The sequence below is a fragment of the Loxodonta africana genome, chromosome 7, assembly GCF_030014295.1.
Source record: "Loxodonta africana isolate mLoxAfr1 chromosome 7, mLoxAfr1.hap2, whole genome shotgun sequence".
In the NCBI taxonomy this organism is placed as follows: Eukaryota; Metazoa; Chordata; class Mammalia; order Proboscidea; family Elephantidae; genus Loxodonta; species Loxodonta africana.
The window spans coordinates 129,347,795-129,367,093 of NC_087348.1; the positions used below are offsets into that span (position 1 = coordinate 129,347,795).

Sequence of the window (19,299 nt, forward strand, 5' to 3'; positions counted from 1 at the left end):
CTGTTTCCAAATTTGTGGTTGTCTCTTGCCACTTACTTTACTGTTCTGTGACGGTTACCGTGAATCTCCAGTTTCTCTTGCTTTTGCATAGGTTTGTTCTATTTAGATTGTTAGCTCACTAAAGACAGGAATGTTCACCTTCTCTTTCTTTGTGTTCTTCACAGTTTATGCCTGGCACAAAGTTTTTCAGTTAACTAGTTATTTGTAAGAATTATTCCTTCATGTTTTATTGTGTGAACCCTGAAGAGAGTGCTTTGATGAAATTACTATTTCTATTGTTTCTTTAAAAGATTTTCCCGAACATCAATTTCCATTCTCTATCTTACTGCTTGTAAGTAGCAGCGGATACTAAGGTATCAAGGCAATCTGTATGCAAGTAGCACAAGAAGCTTGAGTAACTACACATGCATTGCTGCCACTGAAGTACACATTTCTGAAGGTGCAGCATGAAGTAAGATTTTACTAGGTGAGGGAAAGGCGTCCTGGTGGCGTAATGGTTAAGCACTTGGCTGCTACTAGAAAGATTGGTGGTTCAAACCCACCAGTGGTGCTGCAGAAGAACAGAGCTGGTGATCTGCTCCCATAAAGATTATTGTCTAGGAAATCCTATGGGGCAGTTCTGCTCTGTCCTATAGGGAGGCTATGAGTTGGAATCGACTCAGTGGTACACAACAACAACAAATGAGCGGTTCGTGTAGGTCATCAGTTCTTAAAAGCTTGCCAGTGGCCATCCAAGGTCCAACAATTGATTGCTGTTCGCCTAGAGCAACAGAAGAAGAAAGAGAATCAGGAATAGGAGGAGGAAATGGAATGTGTGGCTAACTGCCTCCATGAGCCTGCCTCCTTTGCCATGAGACTAGAAGAACTGAATGGTGCCCAGCCACTATTGCTGAACATTTTGATCAAAGGTTCTGTAGCTGAAGCCTGATCAAAAGGGGTAACATGCTGAACAAAATTTAAAAATTTTCATAGAATCCGGACTTTCTAGAGCACAGAAGCTGAGTGAACCCCTGAAACTATTACCCTGAGATAGTCTTTAAACATTTAACCAAAAATATCACCTGAAATCTTCTCAAAACCAATCAGTAGTTTAGCTTAACTAGTAAAAATGTCTGCCTTGAGCATTATGCTTGTTAAAGAACTGTGTATATGGGATCAATTGACAATAGCAACTTGAAAGATAGGAAGCTTAGGGGGCACTGAATTAATTTTAATGGGGAAGGAACAACTTGGAAAAGGAGGGCGAGAATGGTTGTATAATTGGAAGCACGTAATCATTGTCGCTCACTTGTACATGTAGAAATGTTGAATTGGAGCATGCTTTGCTGTATATATTCTCACAACAACAAACAGAGAAGTGCATGAATTGGAGACCAGCTTTTTACCTGAGCAGAGATCCATTTTTTCTAACCGATGGATCTGAATAATTTTATTCCCAAAGTAGAAATAAAATCCCTAGGAAGATGAATTGATTTCCTTGAAACATTGGGTGCCGTGTTTGTTAAATGACTAATTTTTTTTTTACAGTCCTCCAGTGGCTTGAATGAGAAACTGTTCCCTTACTATAAGTAGAGAACTATGTAAAAATTGCTTTTTAATTGATTCGTTAGCTCTTCTGTGGCATAGCCTAAAAGTCACTAGGAATTATAACTGTTGTTGTTAGTTGCCATCAAATTGAGTCGCACTCAAGTCAACTTGACTAGTGATGAAAATTTGACATAAGCTACTCAGAGCCCTAGTTTTTTGTTGTCATAGAAGATTTAAAGAAAATGATATTCCTAATATTTACTAATTAGATGAACTTGCTTCCTTGTTACTTGCTCATCAAACTGCACAATTTAAAATGCATATTGCATTGATCTGGAAATGATTTTGTTTCTTTTAGGTACAAAGAAGATGGTGAAGCTTTATTAATTTTGCTTCCCTCGGAAGAAAAAGGGATGGTGCAGCAGCTCCTCCAGAAAAAAGTACCTGTGGAGGAAATCAAGTAAGAACTCTGTGTTGCTGTTAGGAAAATGAGAACATGGAATTATTATGCTTAATTATGTATACCTAATGCTCTCCTCCCCTTAATACATTCTGCTGTCTAGTTTGTGACCATTATTTTTAGAAGACTACTAGTGGAGAAAATAAGAGATGAAAGGAAAAGGTTAGTCTCAAGAGGCATTGATGGTTGGAAGGATTAAACCTCTCGAATGAAATTATTTTTAGGATTGTCTGTTTCCGAGGATTATAGGCTCCTGTTATTAAAATATATAGATTGAGCATCAGCAGAGTCAGTTAGGATCTCTCACTTGTATTGGGGCCCTTAAAATACATTGGCTTGATTTGCTTCAAGATATTGTGGCGGTGTTGGTGAGATGGAAAGAAGAGTGGGTGAGGATATAGATGAGATAGGATTGGCCATGAATTGATAATTTTTAAAGTGGAGTGAATGTTTTCCACCCTTACCTATTTTGAAATTTTCTGTAATAAAACTGTAAAAACTACCTCACCCACTGTTATGGATTGAATTGTGTCCCCCAGAAATGTGTGTCATCTTGGCTAGGCTGAGATTCCTAGTATTGTGTGATTGTCCACCATTTTGTCAACTGATGTGATTTTTCCTGCGTGTCGTAAATCCTACCTCTATGATGTTGATGAGTCAGGGTTAAAGGCGTAGGAGGCAGGACTCAATCTACAGGATTAGGTTGTATCATTAGTCAATTTCTTTTGAGATATAAAAGAGAGGCAGAGAGACGGAGACCTCATTACCACCAAGCAAGAAGAGCCAGGAGCATGCGTCCTTTGGACCCTGGGTCCCTGTGCTGAGAAGCTCCTAGACCAGGGGGAAGACTGATGACAACGGCCTTTTCCCCAGAGCTGACAAAGAGAACGCCTTGCCTTGGAGCTGGCACTCTCAGTTTGGACTTCTAGCTTCCTAGACTGTGAGAAAATAAATTTCTCTTTGTTAAAGCTGTCCACTTGTGGTATTTCTGTTGTAGCAGCACTAGAAAATTAAGGCACCCACCATCACCCTGACATTTTAGGAACAAGGTAGTTCTGCCTAAGTCAGGGAAATAAGTGCCATTCCTTTTGTGAAACCTAGTCCCGTGTAAGGATTTCATTCTTTATGGTAGCCTCCCTGGGCAGAGTTAAGTAACATCTCTGTTATATTATGCCTAATTTCTAGATAAAGAAAACACTATTTATATCCCTGGCCTCTTGTTTATTATTTGATATTGATTTGTGAAATTTTACTGAAAATGGCAGTATCTACAAAATGACATTAGTTTTCATTTATTCCATTTCATTTACTACCTCTCTCAGGAGGCTGTTATCTTTATAGATTCAGGAAGTGACTAATGCTAATTGCAGTGTTTATCTCAAGCATCTTTCACTCACTCAGCATGGGGTGTTTCCTTAGAGAAAACATGTGATCATCCATTCCTTTTTTATCTGTATTATGCATAAAATGCAAGAGAGTCAAGTTTATGTCCAGTGTAATTTCAGTCTAATCTGGTTCATAAATGAGAAATATTGTCATATTTAAAAATAATACTGAGGAAAATAGAAAAGTGCTGTGTACTATTTTTAACTTCTAAAAATGAGGTGTCTTAGTTTAACTTTTACTTTTGTTACAAAGAATCAATCCAGAAAAACTTATAGATGTCCAGAAAAAAATGGAATCGTTTCTAGCCCAAGATCAAGATTTAAAAGAAAGAGCACAAAGGGTAAGTTCTTGAATTGGATACCTTCACTGCGGTGGAGCATGTAATAAAGTTAAATTCCATTTTTTCTGCTGTTTCTAGGTTTCATGGTCATGCCTCAGATATTCAGTGTGATGTTCAGATAGGCCAGTTTAGCTTATTCTTCAGTTTTCTAAAAATGTATATTTCTTAGAATAACCTGGAAAAGTGTCTATTCTTCTTTGTAATCTTGTCAGAGACAGAAAATTCTGTTAAAGATGATTTCTAGGCACACAGTGGTATGGCTTCTAGTACACTCAATGAAGTTATCAACTTTTCATCTCTTCAGTGAAGTTGGTACCACTCCTGACTTCACTTTCTTGACAATAAGATTAATAGTTTTCTCTATTAGGTTAAATTTCCAGAAAGCACAGAATTTTTTCTAAATTATCCTCAGGAATGAGGCTTCTATCTGTAAATATGATTTAATGTCTCAAATTTCTTTTCTGGGCTTAGTAATTCTGATTAGAAAATACAGAAAGTGTTAAAAAGTTAAATTTACTTTTTAGCTCTTTGACTGTTCAGCTGTAGATTCTTTGGAAAATGCTTATTTAACATTATTTTGCATTGTGCTTATAGCTGTCCAGTCTTTGAATGAACAAATATCTGAATCTCTATTTTGAAGCTCTTCATTTTTATCACTCTTTCACTGCCTTATGTTGTTATGAGATCTTTGCATCTCCTGTAACATCAGCAATGAGCTAGAGAGTAGAAGTTCAGAGGTTGGATTCTATTTCAGCAGGTAGATGAAAAGGGGAGGAAGAAAATAAAGAGGAGATATGAAAAGGGCATCCTAAATAGATGGAGCAGAAAAACAGTCAACAGTCAGGCTTTTATGTTATGGTTTTGAAACTGGATATTCTCAGCAAAGAAGTTAAGTTTCATTTAAAGTGAAAATGTTATATTTTTTGCTAACTTATTTTTTATCAACTGTCATCACTGTGCTTGAAATAACAGTATTAATGACGCAGGTAAAACCTGAGTGTTTGCTGTGTGCAGGCCCTGTCTTAATCATGACAGGATTACATGACCGTTTAATGTCCACTGAGTTATTTTATCCCCCCTTGTAATCTGTGACATGGGTCTTGTTGTCTCAGTTTTACAGAGGAGTAAATGTTAGCTTGAAGTCATTGAAAGCCTTGTCTAAGTTCACACAGTTATTAAGGGTCAGACTTGAGATTCAGATCTAGGTTTGTCTGACTTTCTGAGAATTACTGTGCTACATCACGAGAAGTTGCTTCTGAAATATACCAAGACCGAAACGATGAACCGTGCAAAGTTGGACCTAAATATATGCTCTTTCCACCAGAAACCCAATGAAAAGAGCCTTTAAGCAAGTTTTTTTCTTTTTTTTTTAAATATATTTTCTTTGTGCATGCATTTTCATCATGTGCATGTTTTATCTAGCAAACACACTTCAAGTCAGGAGTTACATTTTATTTTAGAAGTTTGGAAATGGCATGAAGCTTTAGAAGTTTCAGAATACATGAATTCTGATGTATTATGATTTACTCACACCTAGGAGGTCATTCAGTCATGAATCAGGAAATGTGAAACATTGGAAGGATGTTGTCTCGCTGGTTTGTGCATATAGCAAATGAGCCTTCCAGAACCGAGATTACAGAGCAGCGCATGGAAATCCGTGTGATTGACTGGGTGTCACGCATGGGTTAGCAGAGCGGCTAACTGCATCGCTAGCTGCAGCAGCAAGCTATCTAGTTTCCTAGAAGTGATTTTCTAGCTTTCGATTATGATCTAAATAGAACAAAAACAAGCCACTCGGGTGATTTATTGTGGACAATTGTAGGGGGAAAAAAATTTACTCTTGAACTGGCACTATTCGTTGTTTTTCAAGCTTATAGAGATAAAAGTATTTTGAAGATTAGTTGGGTGTAAGGGATTAGTATCAAGTCGGAGAGAATGTGAGGTTGTGTAAATATGGGAATGAGAATTACATGTACTTTACACAAGTTCATTTAAAAATAAATAGTAATGTAGACATGTTTCATCATTGTCACCTGTCTAGTTTACAAACCGACAAAGGATCAGGACGACGTTTACTTTTTTGAGTTGTGTAGCTCTGATATACAGATAGGTTTTGAGTTTTTGTTTTATTTAGACACTGCAAATTGATGAATTTCTAGAAATTATAATAAAAAAGAAAAGCTTTAAAAATGAACTTTTCCTGTCATGATTTTGTTAAGCCTCATTTAATTAATGCCATAAAGCTTTGTTGGAAAACTTAAGCTCTATTACAGTAATAATTATTATCAATAATAACTAACATTTATTGGTACTTACTATATTCCAGAAGGTGTGCTAGCTATTCTACATGCCTTTTCTCATTTAACTCTCATACTACTCTGTGTAGGTGGTATTGTTGTCACTGATTTATAGATGAGGAAAGTGAATTTAGAGAAACAAGAAACATGCTCATCTAGTAAGATATGGAGGTCAGAGTAGATCCCAAATTGTATTATTCCAAACTGTTTTTTTCCATTGTTCCTTTTTACAGCTGAATGATACTAACTTTTGGAATAGCTTTTAGGGAAGGTTATATTCTGTATCGAGTTCGCTTGATGAGATCGCATTTTAGACTTTTCTAATATTACAGTTCTAAAAGTTAGGCTTTCTTTCTTTTTTTTTAAATTATGTTAGATGGAGATAGGCCAAAATATCTTGTAATTCTATTCATTGCTGTTGAATCTCTCTCTTTGGTTAACTTTTTTTATGTTGGTTTAAATTACTTTTCCATTGTTGTTACTGCATGCCATACGTTTAAAACTCTTATTTTGTAGTGTTTTGTCTCCTACATACGTTCAGTATATCTGATGAAGGATAAAGAAGTGTTCGATGTGAGCAAGTTGCCTCTACCTGAATATGCTCTGTAAGTATTCATAGTATAGTTGTAATTGAAAATCCTCAAAGTCAGAGGGAATTTGTTTCAAACCTGGTTCTCTTAGAGTCCCAGTTTAAAATACTGTCACCAGACATTTACCTTAAAAGAACCTGGTAGAGCCCTCCGAAGAAAAAGATTCTATAAATTCTGTAGAAAACTAGTTGAGTGTTAAGTTCTTGTCAGAAGGAAGTTTCTTTTAAGTATAAATTCCTTAAAGTTACATAGGCATTTTCATATAGTTTGATCTCAGAGGAGGTGGAGAGAAACTGATAAACATCCTTCGAAATCTTTAAATGTCTGTGTAGCCTTTGTAATCCTTTTCTTGTTTTCTGAAACACTGGATTGCCGTAGACATTCTACAATGCGTGTTTCTTTACCAGTTCTTCTCCTATTTTATATTGCGATTCCCAGACTGCTTTATTGCTTGAATATTCTATCTTGGTGTTTCGTCCGAGTACTCACAGTTATTGTGGCAAGATGTCCCTGTTTAGTGACGGAGGTTACTATTGTACAAATTGGAATTATTGGTCTTGTTTTGGCTTAGTATTTGAGGAAGTTTTCTTTTTTTTTAACTTTTTCAGCTATGAAGGAGGAGTGTTTGTTTTTCTATGGGTCCTATTTGTGGGGAAAGCATTGACAAAATCCTATAAAAGCACCCTTGAGATTAATCATGCTTCGAATATCAGCATGAAATTTTTCAGGCAGTGAGGAAGTATGTACTTACAGGCAGAATTCTGCTATCCAGGAATTTGAGTGCCTTGTATCTGGGTCAGCTGTTGTTTTCCATTCTTTAGGTTATATTTTAAGTTTAGTATAACAGGTGATTTGTCACTTGTAATATTAAAAAAAAAACATTTTAGAACGCTTAAAATAACAGAGTAAGGCCACTGACTTTCCATTTAGGTAATAGATGAAAAATCACATGCCGTGGATAGCATTCTTCTCCCCGCTCCACATCATTTATATACCAGTCTGTAGTTTCATCATTTCTGAGTATGATCGGTAATTTAGGTCATTAGTTAATATTTTGTATTCTGCGTGAAGTTCTTCTCTGGTTTTCTAATTGAGTTGGCTGGGATTTTAGAAAGGGGCATCGGTCTTTTATACTGCAGGGCCGTTTTTAGGGGATATTTTGTGGCAGCTAGGAGTCTGGTGGTGCAGTGGTCAAGAGCTTGGCTGCTAACCAAAAGGTCAGTGGTTCGTGTCCACCAGTTGCTCCTTGGAAACCCTACAGGGCAGCTCTACTCTCTGTCCCATAAGGTTGCTATGAGTTGGAATTGACTCAATGGCAGTGGGCTTTTGTTGGAGTTATGAGTTGGAATTGACTGGATGGCGATGGGTTTGATTTTTTTTTGGTTTTGTTGCAGCAGACTTCAGGAAGTCTCACTGTTTACAGTTGAAGGCCATTGCTGGAGATACTTAGAAAAGGCAGAAAATTAACTTCTGAGCCTAATTTATTGATACAATGTAATTTAATGTTTTCATTTAATTTTTGTGGATGTTTAGATGTGTAGTTTCCTTGAGATGCATAATTTCCTTTAGAATACTTTGACCCTAACACAATGCTGTGTAGGTAGGCTATAATAAAGGTTTTAAAAAGTATTCTACTAAAAAAATGTGTATCGAATGCCTAATCTGTACAGGGCATCGTGCTAGATATTAGAGCTGTAAAAAAACCAAACTAAACCCAGTGCCGTTGAGCAGATTCCTTCTCATAGCAACCCTAAAAGACTGAGTAGAGCCGCCCCAGATGGTTTTGAAGGAGAGGCTAGTGGATTCGAACTGCTGACCTTTTGGTTAGCAGCCGAGCTCTTTGCCACTGCACCACCAGGGCCCCGTTAGAACTATAGATGTGTAATATGTGCTTGCCACCTTCAAGGAGCTCAAAGTTTTACTAAAAAAAAAAATCTAAAGTTTTACTAAAGTAGCTGAGAAAGATAAGTAAATACGATTGTAATACATTGAGAAAAGTGCTCTGATGGATTCAAGTTAGTGATCCTAATCGCTAGCCACCACAGCAGTTGTAATGATGACCTCAAGTGCTCAGTCAAAAAACCAAACCCGTTGCAGTTGAGTCAGTTCTGACTTATAGTGACCCTACAGGACAGAGTAGAACTGCCTCGTAGGGTTTCCAAGGCTGTAACCCTAGTGGTGTAGTGGTTAAGTGCTATGGCTGCTAACCAAAGGGTCGGCAGTTCGGATCCCCTAGGTGCTCCTTAGAAACTCCGTGGGGCAGTTCTGCCCCGTCCTGTAGGGTTGCTATGAGTCGGAATTGACTTGATGGCAACGGGTCTCTCTCTCTCAGTCTTTACATAAGTAGACTGTTAAACATCTTTTTCCTGAGGAGCAGCTGGTGGGTTTGAACCACTGGCCTTTTGGTTAGCAGCCAAGCTCTTAACCACTGCGCCATCAGGGCATCTTAATGCTCAATAGTTGCTACTTGTGTGCTAGGTGCCATTTTAAGTGCTTTACATTTGTGAACTCATTTATTCTTTTTTTTTTTTTTCTTGTGGGTGTGAAGTGGTATCTCATTGTGACTTTGATTTTCATTTCTTTGATGACTAATGACATTGAGCATCTTTTTATGTGCTTCTTGGCCATTTGTATATCTTCCCTGGAGAAATATCTATTCAGATCCTTCACCCCTTTTTAATTGGGTTATGCTTCTTATTATTCAGTTATAAGTGTTCTTTATGTATTCTGGATACAAATTTCTTACTGTATATATGATTGAAAAATACTTTCTCCCATTCTGTGGGCTCTGTTTACTTTCTTGGTGGTGTCCTTAGAAGCACAGAAGTTTTTAATTTTTATGAAGTCCAGTTTATTTTCTTCTGTTGTTCATGCTTTGGGTATATTAATAAGAATTCTTTGCCAAATCCAAGGTCATGAAAACTTACTCCTGTGTTTTTTTGTAAGAGTTTTATAGGTTTAGCTCTGATACTTAGGTCTTTGATCCATTTTGAGTTAATTTTTATGTATAGTGTAAAGAAAGAGTCCACTTTTATTCTTTTGTGTGTGCAGATCCAGTTGTCCCAGCACCATTTGTTGAAAAGACTTTTCTTTCCCCACTGGATGGTCTTGGCATCTTTGTTGAAGATCAGTTGACCATAGATGTACGGGTTTATTTCTGGACTCTCAGTTCTATTCCATTGATCTACATGTCTGTTCTCGTGCCAGTACCCCACTGTTTTTTTTTTAATATGTGTGTGTGTGTGAACTCATTTATTCTTAAGAACCCTGTGAAGTGGGTACCATTATCATCCCATTTTACAAACGGGAAAACTGAGGTATATGGAGATTAAATAATTTTCCTGAGATCATGCAGTCAATAAGTATCAGCCAGGATTTGGACATCAGTAGTCTCATATCTGAATCCATGTTTCTCACCACTACGCTCTACTGCCTGTCAGTTTCTATGCCGTGTGTCGTATAGAAAAGGGGCAGGGGATCCATGTTATAATGTTAGTTGTTTTTTATAGCAGACCTTGCTTGAGGATTCTATTTCCAGTCCACCAGTGGGAACAGTGAAAGCTGTTAACTTTGAGCCAAGCTAGGAAAGACCTGACCTTTAAATGAATCTCAGAAGGGGAAAACAAGATTTCTTTTTTTAAATCATATTTTATTATGTTTTTGATGAAAGTTAACACAGCAAATTAGGTACCCATTTAACAATTTTTATATAAATTGTTCAATAACAATGGTTACATTTTTCACAATGTGTTAATGTTCTCATTATTTCTGTTCTGGTTAATTTCCATTAATCTAGTTTCCCTGCCCTCCTTACCATCTCATCTTGGCTTTAGAGTAAATGTTGACCGTTTCGTCTTATAGAGATGATTCTTTAAAGGAGCATAGTACTCACAAATGATATTCTGTATTTTATGAGCCAGTCTGTTATTTACCTGACCTCCAGTAGTTTCAATTCAAAGCTTAAAGGTTATCTGAGGGTGATAGTCTCAGAGGGTCCTCTGGTCTTAACCGGTTCAATAAGTCTGGACTTCTTAAGAATTTGAGTTCTGTTTGACATTTTTTCCCCATTCTATCAGGACCCATCTATTTCTTTCCTTCTTTCTTTCTGTCGTCTCTGCTTTACAAAAATCCTTTCTTTTTTATAGGAATGTTTGTGTCCTACTCCCTGTTTCACATGAGGGGACAATGATGCTTGAGTTCATTCTTTGTAGAGAACTGTGTTTTGTCCTTCCATGGCCCTGCCTCTTCCAGTTTATTTAGTACTTATATCTTACAACGTGAATTCATATACTGTAGTTAGTTAACCTGATCTTTACAACAGCTGTGAGTTAAGTCTGGCAGGTGTTTGTATCCTGTGTTATAAGGAAGGTGAGGTTGAGAGCGTCAAACTGGAAATTGGCAGGTCTAGTACTTGAACTATGGTCATCTTCTTACTGACTTAATGCTCTTTATTTTATACCATGTTAACTTCTTAAAGAAAAATGAGGTATCTGCAAATGTTTTCTTACAGGTACTCAGGTTTTTTGACTTGCCGTTTGGGTCATCTAACCTGTCAGGATTGAGTTGTATCTCAGAGGGACATTTTCTTTAAAATAACTTTAAAGACAGATTTCAACTTTTGAGGAAAAAATACCATTAGTGTATTGAGATAATTATTTTTGTTTTTCCTGTACTTAAGGTCTCTTGGTCTTGCTGTGGCACCGCGAGTGAGATTTCTTCAGAAAATGCAGAAACAACCCACCAAAGAATTGTTAACGAGCCAAACCAAGAAAGTAATTGAGCCAAGGGCTCCCTCCCTGACCAATGATGAAGTAGAAGCATTTAGAACCTATTTCAGTGAGAAAATGTCCATCCTTCAGAAAGGTGGGAAAAGATCAGAAGAGACAGAATACAGACTGGCTAATGGTAGTAGTGATGAAGAGGAGGAGGAGGAGGAGGAAGTCGAAGAAATAGAAGAGAAAGTGGGAAAATCAAAAGGTTCTCGAACTGTTTCTGACACCAGTGAGACACAGAAGATCAAGGAAGTTCCTGTGCAGTTCATGGACAGAGCAGAGGAGGATGATGATGAACCTGATGCTGATTTCTTTAAGGTGAAGCGGCACAATGTGTTTGGGTTGGACCTTAAAGAAAAGAAAGCATTACAAGTAAGTTTCCTCCCAGCGGAGGGTCTTCTGTTGTTTCTCACTTCTTTCTGCCGTGTGCTAGTTGTTGCTTTTTGGAAACTATGGGGAATTACGAAGTAGGAGAACATTATAGAATGACTTTGTTTTCAGTGAACTACCCAACCACCCACCATATTTAAACAGAATAGGTGCCGACTGTTCTCATATTCTTCATAATTTTGGAACCTCTAGGGGGTTGAAAACTTTAATCTTCTCATTCATTGGTTTTCTGGTACTCTGTTTTAAAAGTAGGTAAAGCCATGATCATAACATTAAGGAAGGTGATGGGGTCCCATGGTTTATGGCGTGAGGATCCTTCATTGTGATTCTTAACATACTACTTTCTGATTTAAATCATTACAAATATTCCTTACAATAATTTAATCTCTCTAACTATGAATTTTATTCTTAATGAGACATTTGCTTTTGGGAACCAAGCCAGTATCTTAAATAGAAAATCACTTCTTTTTAAAGGGCACTTATGAAGATTTATTAAAAGATTACATGTAGGTCTTTTGTTTTTCTAGTAAGTACCTGCTAGGAGGAACCTGCTAGGAGGAACAAGAGATAATCTTGATAAAGCACTTATTTTCTAGGATATTTGTAGGTACACAGTAAATGTGGGCTTCTCCTCCTCTTCTCCTGTGCCCCTTTCTACTTTGTATGCCTTTATTCTTGATCATTTCTTTAATGAAAATTGAAGCCCAGCTCTTATTCTTTACACAGTGCTTGCTATATTTTTATGCAAATAATGTGTGCCTTCTATGTTTGTTTGCCAACCCCCACTTCCTCCACCTCGTGAGGTATTTTCAGAAACACCGCTATGCCAATTTTTTTTTAACATGTTGCTGTAAAAAAATTGGCATGGGGAGAGGGTGCAGTTGGCAAACATAGAAGGTGTGTGTTATATGCATAAAATATAGTAATAGGTAAAATTCTAAGACACACAGTATGAAATACATATTAAATTTTGACCTGTGAAACTTGGAAGGGTGTTTCTTTAAGTAACTAAATAATACTAAAAAGGAAAGTAGTGAATATACTTCCTGAGCACTTGGTATATATTAAAGCTACTTCAGTAGGCATTTTCTAAGTATTATCTCATTCCACCCTTGAAAAAACCCTGTGAGATAGGAAAACCCTTGGAAACCTTATTATCTCATTTACAAGTAAGGAAAAAAACTGAGGCACAGACGATAAAATAGTGAGTGCACAAACTAGTAAGTGGCAAAGGCATGATTTGAACCTGGGTGTTCTGAATTTAGTGTCCGTGCTCTTGACCGATAATCCTGTCCTTTTTACCTACTTCAAGTTTAGCCATTTTAAGTCTGCAATTAAATCTCATTTAACCAAGTGAAACAAGGACTAGAAATTAGATTTTGTTTTAAAAAATTTTTATATACTATTCTCTAAGAATGACGTGAATGACAAATTGAAGTTAGGATAATGAAAGAATGATTATATAATTTTTTAATAACACAAATTGTTCACATTATAAATAAGGTATGTACCTTAAGTACCAATGGCTCATCCAGCATTTAAAACATTAAATGTATGTAGAAAAACTTTTAGCTATTTAAAAAGAAGTCCGTTTAATTGAGATATAACTGACATAGTGTAAAATTAACTTTTTTAAGTGTATAGTTTGATGAATTTTGGTAAATGTATGCCGTTGCGTAATCACCACTACAGTCAAGAAATGGAACAGTTCCATCACCCCAAAGTATTTTCTCGCCTCTTTTTCAGCCAGTGATTTCCCTCTAACCTTAACCTTTCTGATTTTAGTTCTTATAATTCAGCATTTTTCATAATGACATATGCATGTAACTATAGCCTTTTGCGTCTGGCTTCTTTCACTTAGCAAAATGTTGGATGTATTAGTAGTTTGTTCCTTCAAATTACTGAGTAGTAAGTATTTCATTGTATGGATGTACCACAGTTTTTTTTTTTTTTTTAACAGGTGTTGGGTTGTTTCCAGTTTTTGGTGATTATGAAAAAACTACTGTAAACATTCATATGCAGGTTTTTGTGTGGACATTTTTTTCATTTCTCTTGGTTGCATATCTAGGAGTGGGGTTGTTGGGATGTATGATAAGTGTATGTTTAACTTTATGAGAAACTACCCAGTTCTTTTCCAGTTTGACGACTCCACATTATGTTCTGGCCAGCAATGTGTAGGAGTTCCAGTTTTTTTTTACCTCTTTGTCAGTGCTTGGTGTGGTCCGTCTTTTCAATTTTAGGCATTCTAGTAGGTGATGCAGTGGTTAAGCACCTGGCTGCTACCTGGAAGGTTGGTAGTTCAAATCCACAAGGAGCACCATGGGAAAAAGATGTGGCAGTCTTCTTCCATAAAGATTTACAGCCTTGGAGACCCTTTGGGGCAGTTCTACCCTGTCCTCTGGAGTCACTCTATAGTTGGAATTGACTCAGCAGCAATGGGTTTTTTAATCGGTACGTTGTAGCATCTTACTGTAGTTTTAATTTGCTTTCCCTAATGACTAATGATGTTGAACATCTCTTATGCTTTTTGCCATCCATGTATCTTCTTTTATGAAATGTCTGTTCAAATCATTGCCTCCTCCCCCTTTTTAAATTGTGTTGCTTGTCTTCTTCTTATTGAGTGTTAAGAATTTTTAATATATTCTGGATACAAGTCTTTTATCAGATATATATTTTGCAAATATTTTCTTCCAGTCTGTGTCTTGTCTTTGTATTTTCTTAACACTGTCTTTCGAAAAGCAGAAGTTTTAAATTTGTTTAGGTCCGATTTATTAATTTTTCTTTTATAATTTATATATTTTGTGTCATGTCTGGTAAATATTTGGGGAGCCCAAGATCACAAAGAGTTTCTCCTAAAAGTTTTATAGTTTTAGCACTTACAGTTAGTACCAGAATTCATTTCAAGTCTATTTTTGTATGTGGTGCTAGGTAAGAGTTAAGGTTCATTTATTTTTCCTGCATATGGATGTTTAATTGATTCAGTACTGTTTGTTGAAAAAACTATACTTTTTTCCATTGAATGACCTTGACTCTTTGAAAATCAGTTGACTATATATATGTGTGTGTATGTGTCTATTCCTGGTCTTAATTCTGTTCTACATGTCTATCCTTTCAGTAATAACACTTGTGTTGATAATTATAGCTTTATAGTAAATCTTAAATCATATAGTATGAGTCCTTTATATTTTAAAAATTGTTTTGGCTGTGTTTGGACCATTGCATTTCCATATAAAATTTTGAATCAGCTAGTTAATTTGTACAAAAAATCTTCTGGTATTTTCACTAAAAATGCATTGAATCAATTTGGAGAGAATTGACATCTTAACAATACTGAGTGTTCTAATATCTCATTATTAGTACTTAGGCTGCTTTTAATAATGTAATTTTAAGCACACATCTTGCACATATTTTGTTAGATTCATCACTTAGCATTTTATGTTTTTCAATGCTATTAGAAATGATATTTAAAAAATGTCAATCTTCAGTTGTTTGTTGCCAATATGTAGAAATACGATTAACTTTGTGTACCTGTCTTTCTAAACTTGCCTATTCTGGTGCCTTTTTTATAGAATTTTTTTGTTATTTTCTCTGTAGATGATTATGTTGTTTGCAAATAAGGATGGTTTCATTTCTTCCTTTCCAATTCGTATGCATTTTTTTTTTTGTTTTCTTTCCTTATTACACTGGCTAGGATCTCTAGCATAGTGTTAACTAGCAGTGGGAAGAGCAGACTTTTTTTTATGCCCTAAGGAGAGGGAAACATCCAGTCTTTTACTATTATGTCTGATATTAGTTGTAGGTTTTTTGCAGATGCCCTTTATGTGATTGAGAAAGTCCATTCTGTTCCTAGATGGTTTAGTGTTTTTATCATAAGTGGATGGTGAATTTTGTCAGGTGCCTTTTCTGCAACTATTGAGGTGATCATGTGGTGGTTCTTATTTAGCCCGTTAAGGTGCATTGATTGATTTTCTAATGTTGAACCAACCCTTAATTCCTGTAATAAACCTTTCTTAGTTTTCCATTGTTTATAATGCAAGATTCCATTTGCTAATATTTTGCTAAGAATTTTTGCTTTTTTCATGAGGGATATTGATTTTGTAGTTTTCTTATAATGTCTTGGACTTGGAAAAAGACACATTTTAAGAGATTTCGATAGATTTTGCCAAATTAATCCTAAAGAGAGATCATGCCAATCATTGTCCTACTAGCTATATGCATCAGTGCCCATTAACTCACACCAGCCCTGAATACTAACATATTTTTATTGTTTTGAAAAAAAATTAGTGAAAAATGTTTTATCTTTTGAATTTGTCTTTCCTTGATGCTGTCATTGAACATGATTGAATTTTTTTTTTAGCCAGTTGTATAATTCGTGTGTATATGTGTAAATTGCTCATACGTATCATTTTTTCCCCATTGTTACATTATTGGTCTCTTACCTGTTGACTTGCAAGATGTCCTCCAACGTTAAGGATATTGTTCCTGGTTTTTTAACTTTTTAATAAATCCCCTGTCACATAAAATTGTTTATTTTTATTCCCTATTGGACTCAATTCATTGAAAATACTGTCTTTACTGCTAATTGTATTTCCAGGGCCTGTACAAAGTATCTACCACTTTTTACAAATTCTGTAAATGCTTTATGCATGAATGAGTGAATCGTTTATGTTTTAATATATTCTTTCACTTTGATAGTTGAACATTCGCTATGACTTATATATAGAATTATTTATGTAGGATTTATTCGTGGAAAACCTGTAGTTTGAAACTGTGCAAGGCGTACCTGATTGACTTACAGTGATTCTGAAAGTATTTTTGAACTTTCTGTAAATGTGAACATAAATAGCTTATTTATTTGACTGTAAATGATATACTTGTGCAGGCCAACCTTTCTAATTTAGGTGGTAAATGATAGTGGCTAATAGTAATGACATAAAGTTCTGTTTAGCAAGATTACGCTTGCATGGTATACTGTAAAGAGTTCTATCTTTAAAATTCCTGCATGTTTTTTTTTTATTATAATAAATTGGAAATATTATGGCATATCTGTCAAGACTGTGAGAAACACTTTGCTGATAAGGAACGTTTTTCTGTTTTGTCCTGCACATTCCCTAGTACCACACACAGAGTCGAAGCTGTTGGTTCTTTAGCTAAAATAAAAAGAGAGAGGACAGGCTTACTGCTTTTCTTCGCTGCCTTACCTAGTCTTGCAAGCTTCACCTGTTGTCTGCCTTTGGATTTTGTTAATACTTATTTGTACTCAAATTAATCATCTTTTTGATTCTTCTTATTGATAAGGCATTTGGTTTTGAGTATGATTTTTGCATCCACAATCTCAGTCGGCCTTCTATTTCAACTCTTACTCTTGCGTTTTACATTTTACTATTGTCTTGCAGCTGTCCCTCACTGGAGGCTACTTTTCTCTTTTATTAACTCTTTTTAAGGACAGACCTGATAAAATAAAGAAAACCAAACAAAGCATACACAAAATGGAAAACAAATATGATCACTTACACATACAAAAGAGTATATACCCTTTGGGAAAATTTAGTGCTTTTTTTATACACTGCTGCCTTTGTTCAAATATTTTTTGTTGCCCCTGTTTTAGAATTGTCTTTAGAGACAGCATACCAGACACACAAGAGAGCTGGTTTCATTACCTCATGGTCATAGCCTATTCTCTTTGCCTTGATTATATTTTTCCTTCTTTCTTGCCTTCCTGGACAATTGAGAAAATTTATAGAACTAAATTGAAGGTTGGAGCAGATGACATGGAATTTGTTTAATAATCATCATAGTTGTCATCACTAACATAACAATAATATTTGGTGTTTTACCATAGACATAATACCTTCATCATAAGTCATGACAGGAAAGGAAGAAGATATTTATATTTCACAGAGGAGGAAACGAAGAATTTTAAACGGTGTGGCCTAGGCTTGTTTTCAAACCTGTCTCCCATTGCCAAGTCACATTCTCTTTCTATACCTTCTGCCTACCATTGTCTGTGTGTTGTTTACCTTCTGTAAATGGTTAATGTTGGTGTAATTGACAGAGCTGTAAATAATTTTGGACCTACAGTTGTGTCCAGACACTTGGAACACAGAATTCCTATGTTTGGCCCTCTTGATTTAGTTACAAATGAAGGAGAAGTGTACTGAGTGGCAGGTGTAAGCAGTCCCTCCTGGCTGACTGCCTTGTTGCCGTCCTTTTCTATTTGACAGGGTCAATGCATTGAAGTAGAAATAGATAGCCTTGGCAAATGGAGATCTAATATATACCTGCTGGGGTGACCGGACAGTAAGGCAGTAATAGAAGGCTGGTTGACTTCCCGTCATAGTGGGGAGACTTTGGCTTCGGCTGGTTTTATTGGCTCTTAGAAAGCTGACCTCCAGGGAAACATTGTTAGGGAAGAACATGGATATGTGATTAAAGTGATAGCGTTGAAAATGATTGAAAACATTTTCTTAAATATGAGAATGAAATCTTTGATAAGCGTACACTTTTGGCTTTTTATATTTTATAATTGTGTAGAAATGAAACCGATAGGTGAATTCCGTCTGAGCTCAGCAAGTGTCCTTGTAACACTTTCATAACAGTGGACATTTATAGGTCAGTTTTAATTAAGACTTGAATGATACTCATGGATTATTCTGTGTACTTCAGAGTTGATTCTAGATCCTGTTTACCTTGAGGTTTTCATTTTTTGCAGCACTTTTTTAGTATTGAAGGAATTCAACTGTTGGTGGTAAAGAAGAGATTAGTTAACTTTGAAGCCAAGTATTTATACGTGCATTCTTCTTATTAAAATATTCTTAGTTCCAAATCAAGGCTTTGATATATGGGAGCAGGGTTTTTTTTCTGCCTCTTTTCTCTTCCAGTTTTATTTCCCTCTCCACTTCTTTTTTTCTCATTCCAGCAGCAATTAATCAGTACCTAGGTGCTTGGGACAGTACTAAACACTTAGTGACTTCTAGAAGCTTGTATTTTGGTTAAGGTACCAGATTATTAAATCAACAGTTTCAGTACAGAATCTCAGCTGTCTGTTCATTCATCTGTGGTAGTGCAATGGTCAAATACTTGGCTGCTAATCGAAAGCTCAGTGGTTCAAACTCAACAGCCACTCCACGGGAGAAAGATGTGGCAGTTCACTTCTGTAAAGATTACAGCCTTGGAATTCGTATGGGGGCAGTTCTACTCTGTCCTGTAGGGTCGCTATAAGTCAAAATCAACTTGATGACAATAGGTTGGGGTATTTTTTTGCTACCATAGTAAGGAAGATGTCTTAGAGGAAGGTGTACCTTAAAGAATGGTTAGGAGTCAATAGGAAGGAGAAAAAGTATCCTAAGCAAAGAGTATACGAATGAGCAAAACCGTGGCAACAAAGTATGTGGTGGGTGTGGTAAGCTATTGTTGTTGTGTTGTTAGGTGCCGTCGAGCAGGTTCCGACTCATAGCGACCCTATGCACAACAGAACGAAACACTGCACGGTCCTGAGCCATCCTTACAGTCGTTGTTATGCTTGAGGTCATTGTTG

At 36.2% G+C, this 19,299-nt stretch overlaps 1 protein-coding gene across 1 annotated transcript in view; it reads left to right on the top strand.

The window, feature by feature from the left end:
* The window catches only part of DDX10 (DEAD-box helicase 10), a 378,968-nt gene that overhangs the window by 69,738 nt on the left and 289,931 nt on the right, over positions 1–19,299 (top strand). Inside the window, exons 10-13 of the mRNA XM_003415620.4 lie at positions 1,886–1,987; positions 3,626–3,713; positions 6,527–6,615; positions 11,279–11,744. Of these exons, the coding sequence (XP_003415668.1) occupies positions 1,886–1,987; positions 3,626–3,713; positions 6,527–6,615; positions 11,279–11,744 (745 nt within the window). The remainder of the gene's footprint in view (positions 1–1,885; positions 1,988–3,625; positions 3,714–6,526; positions 6,616–11,278; positions 11,745–19,299) is intronic.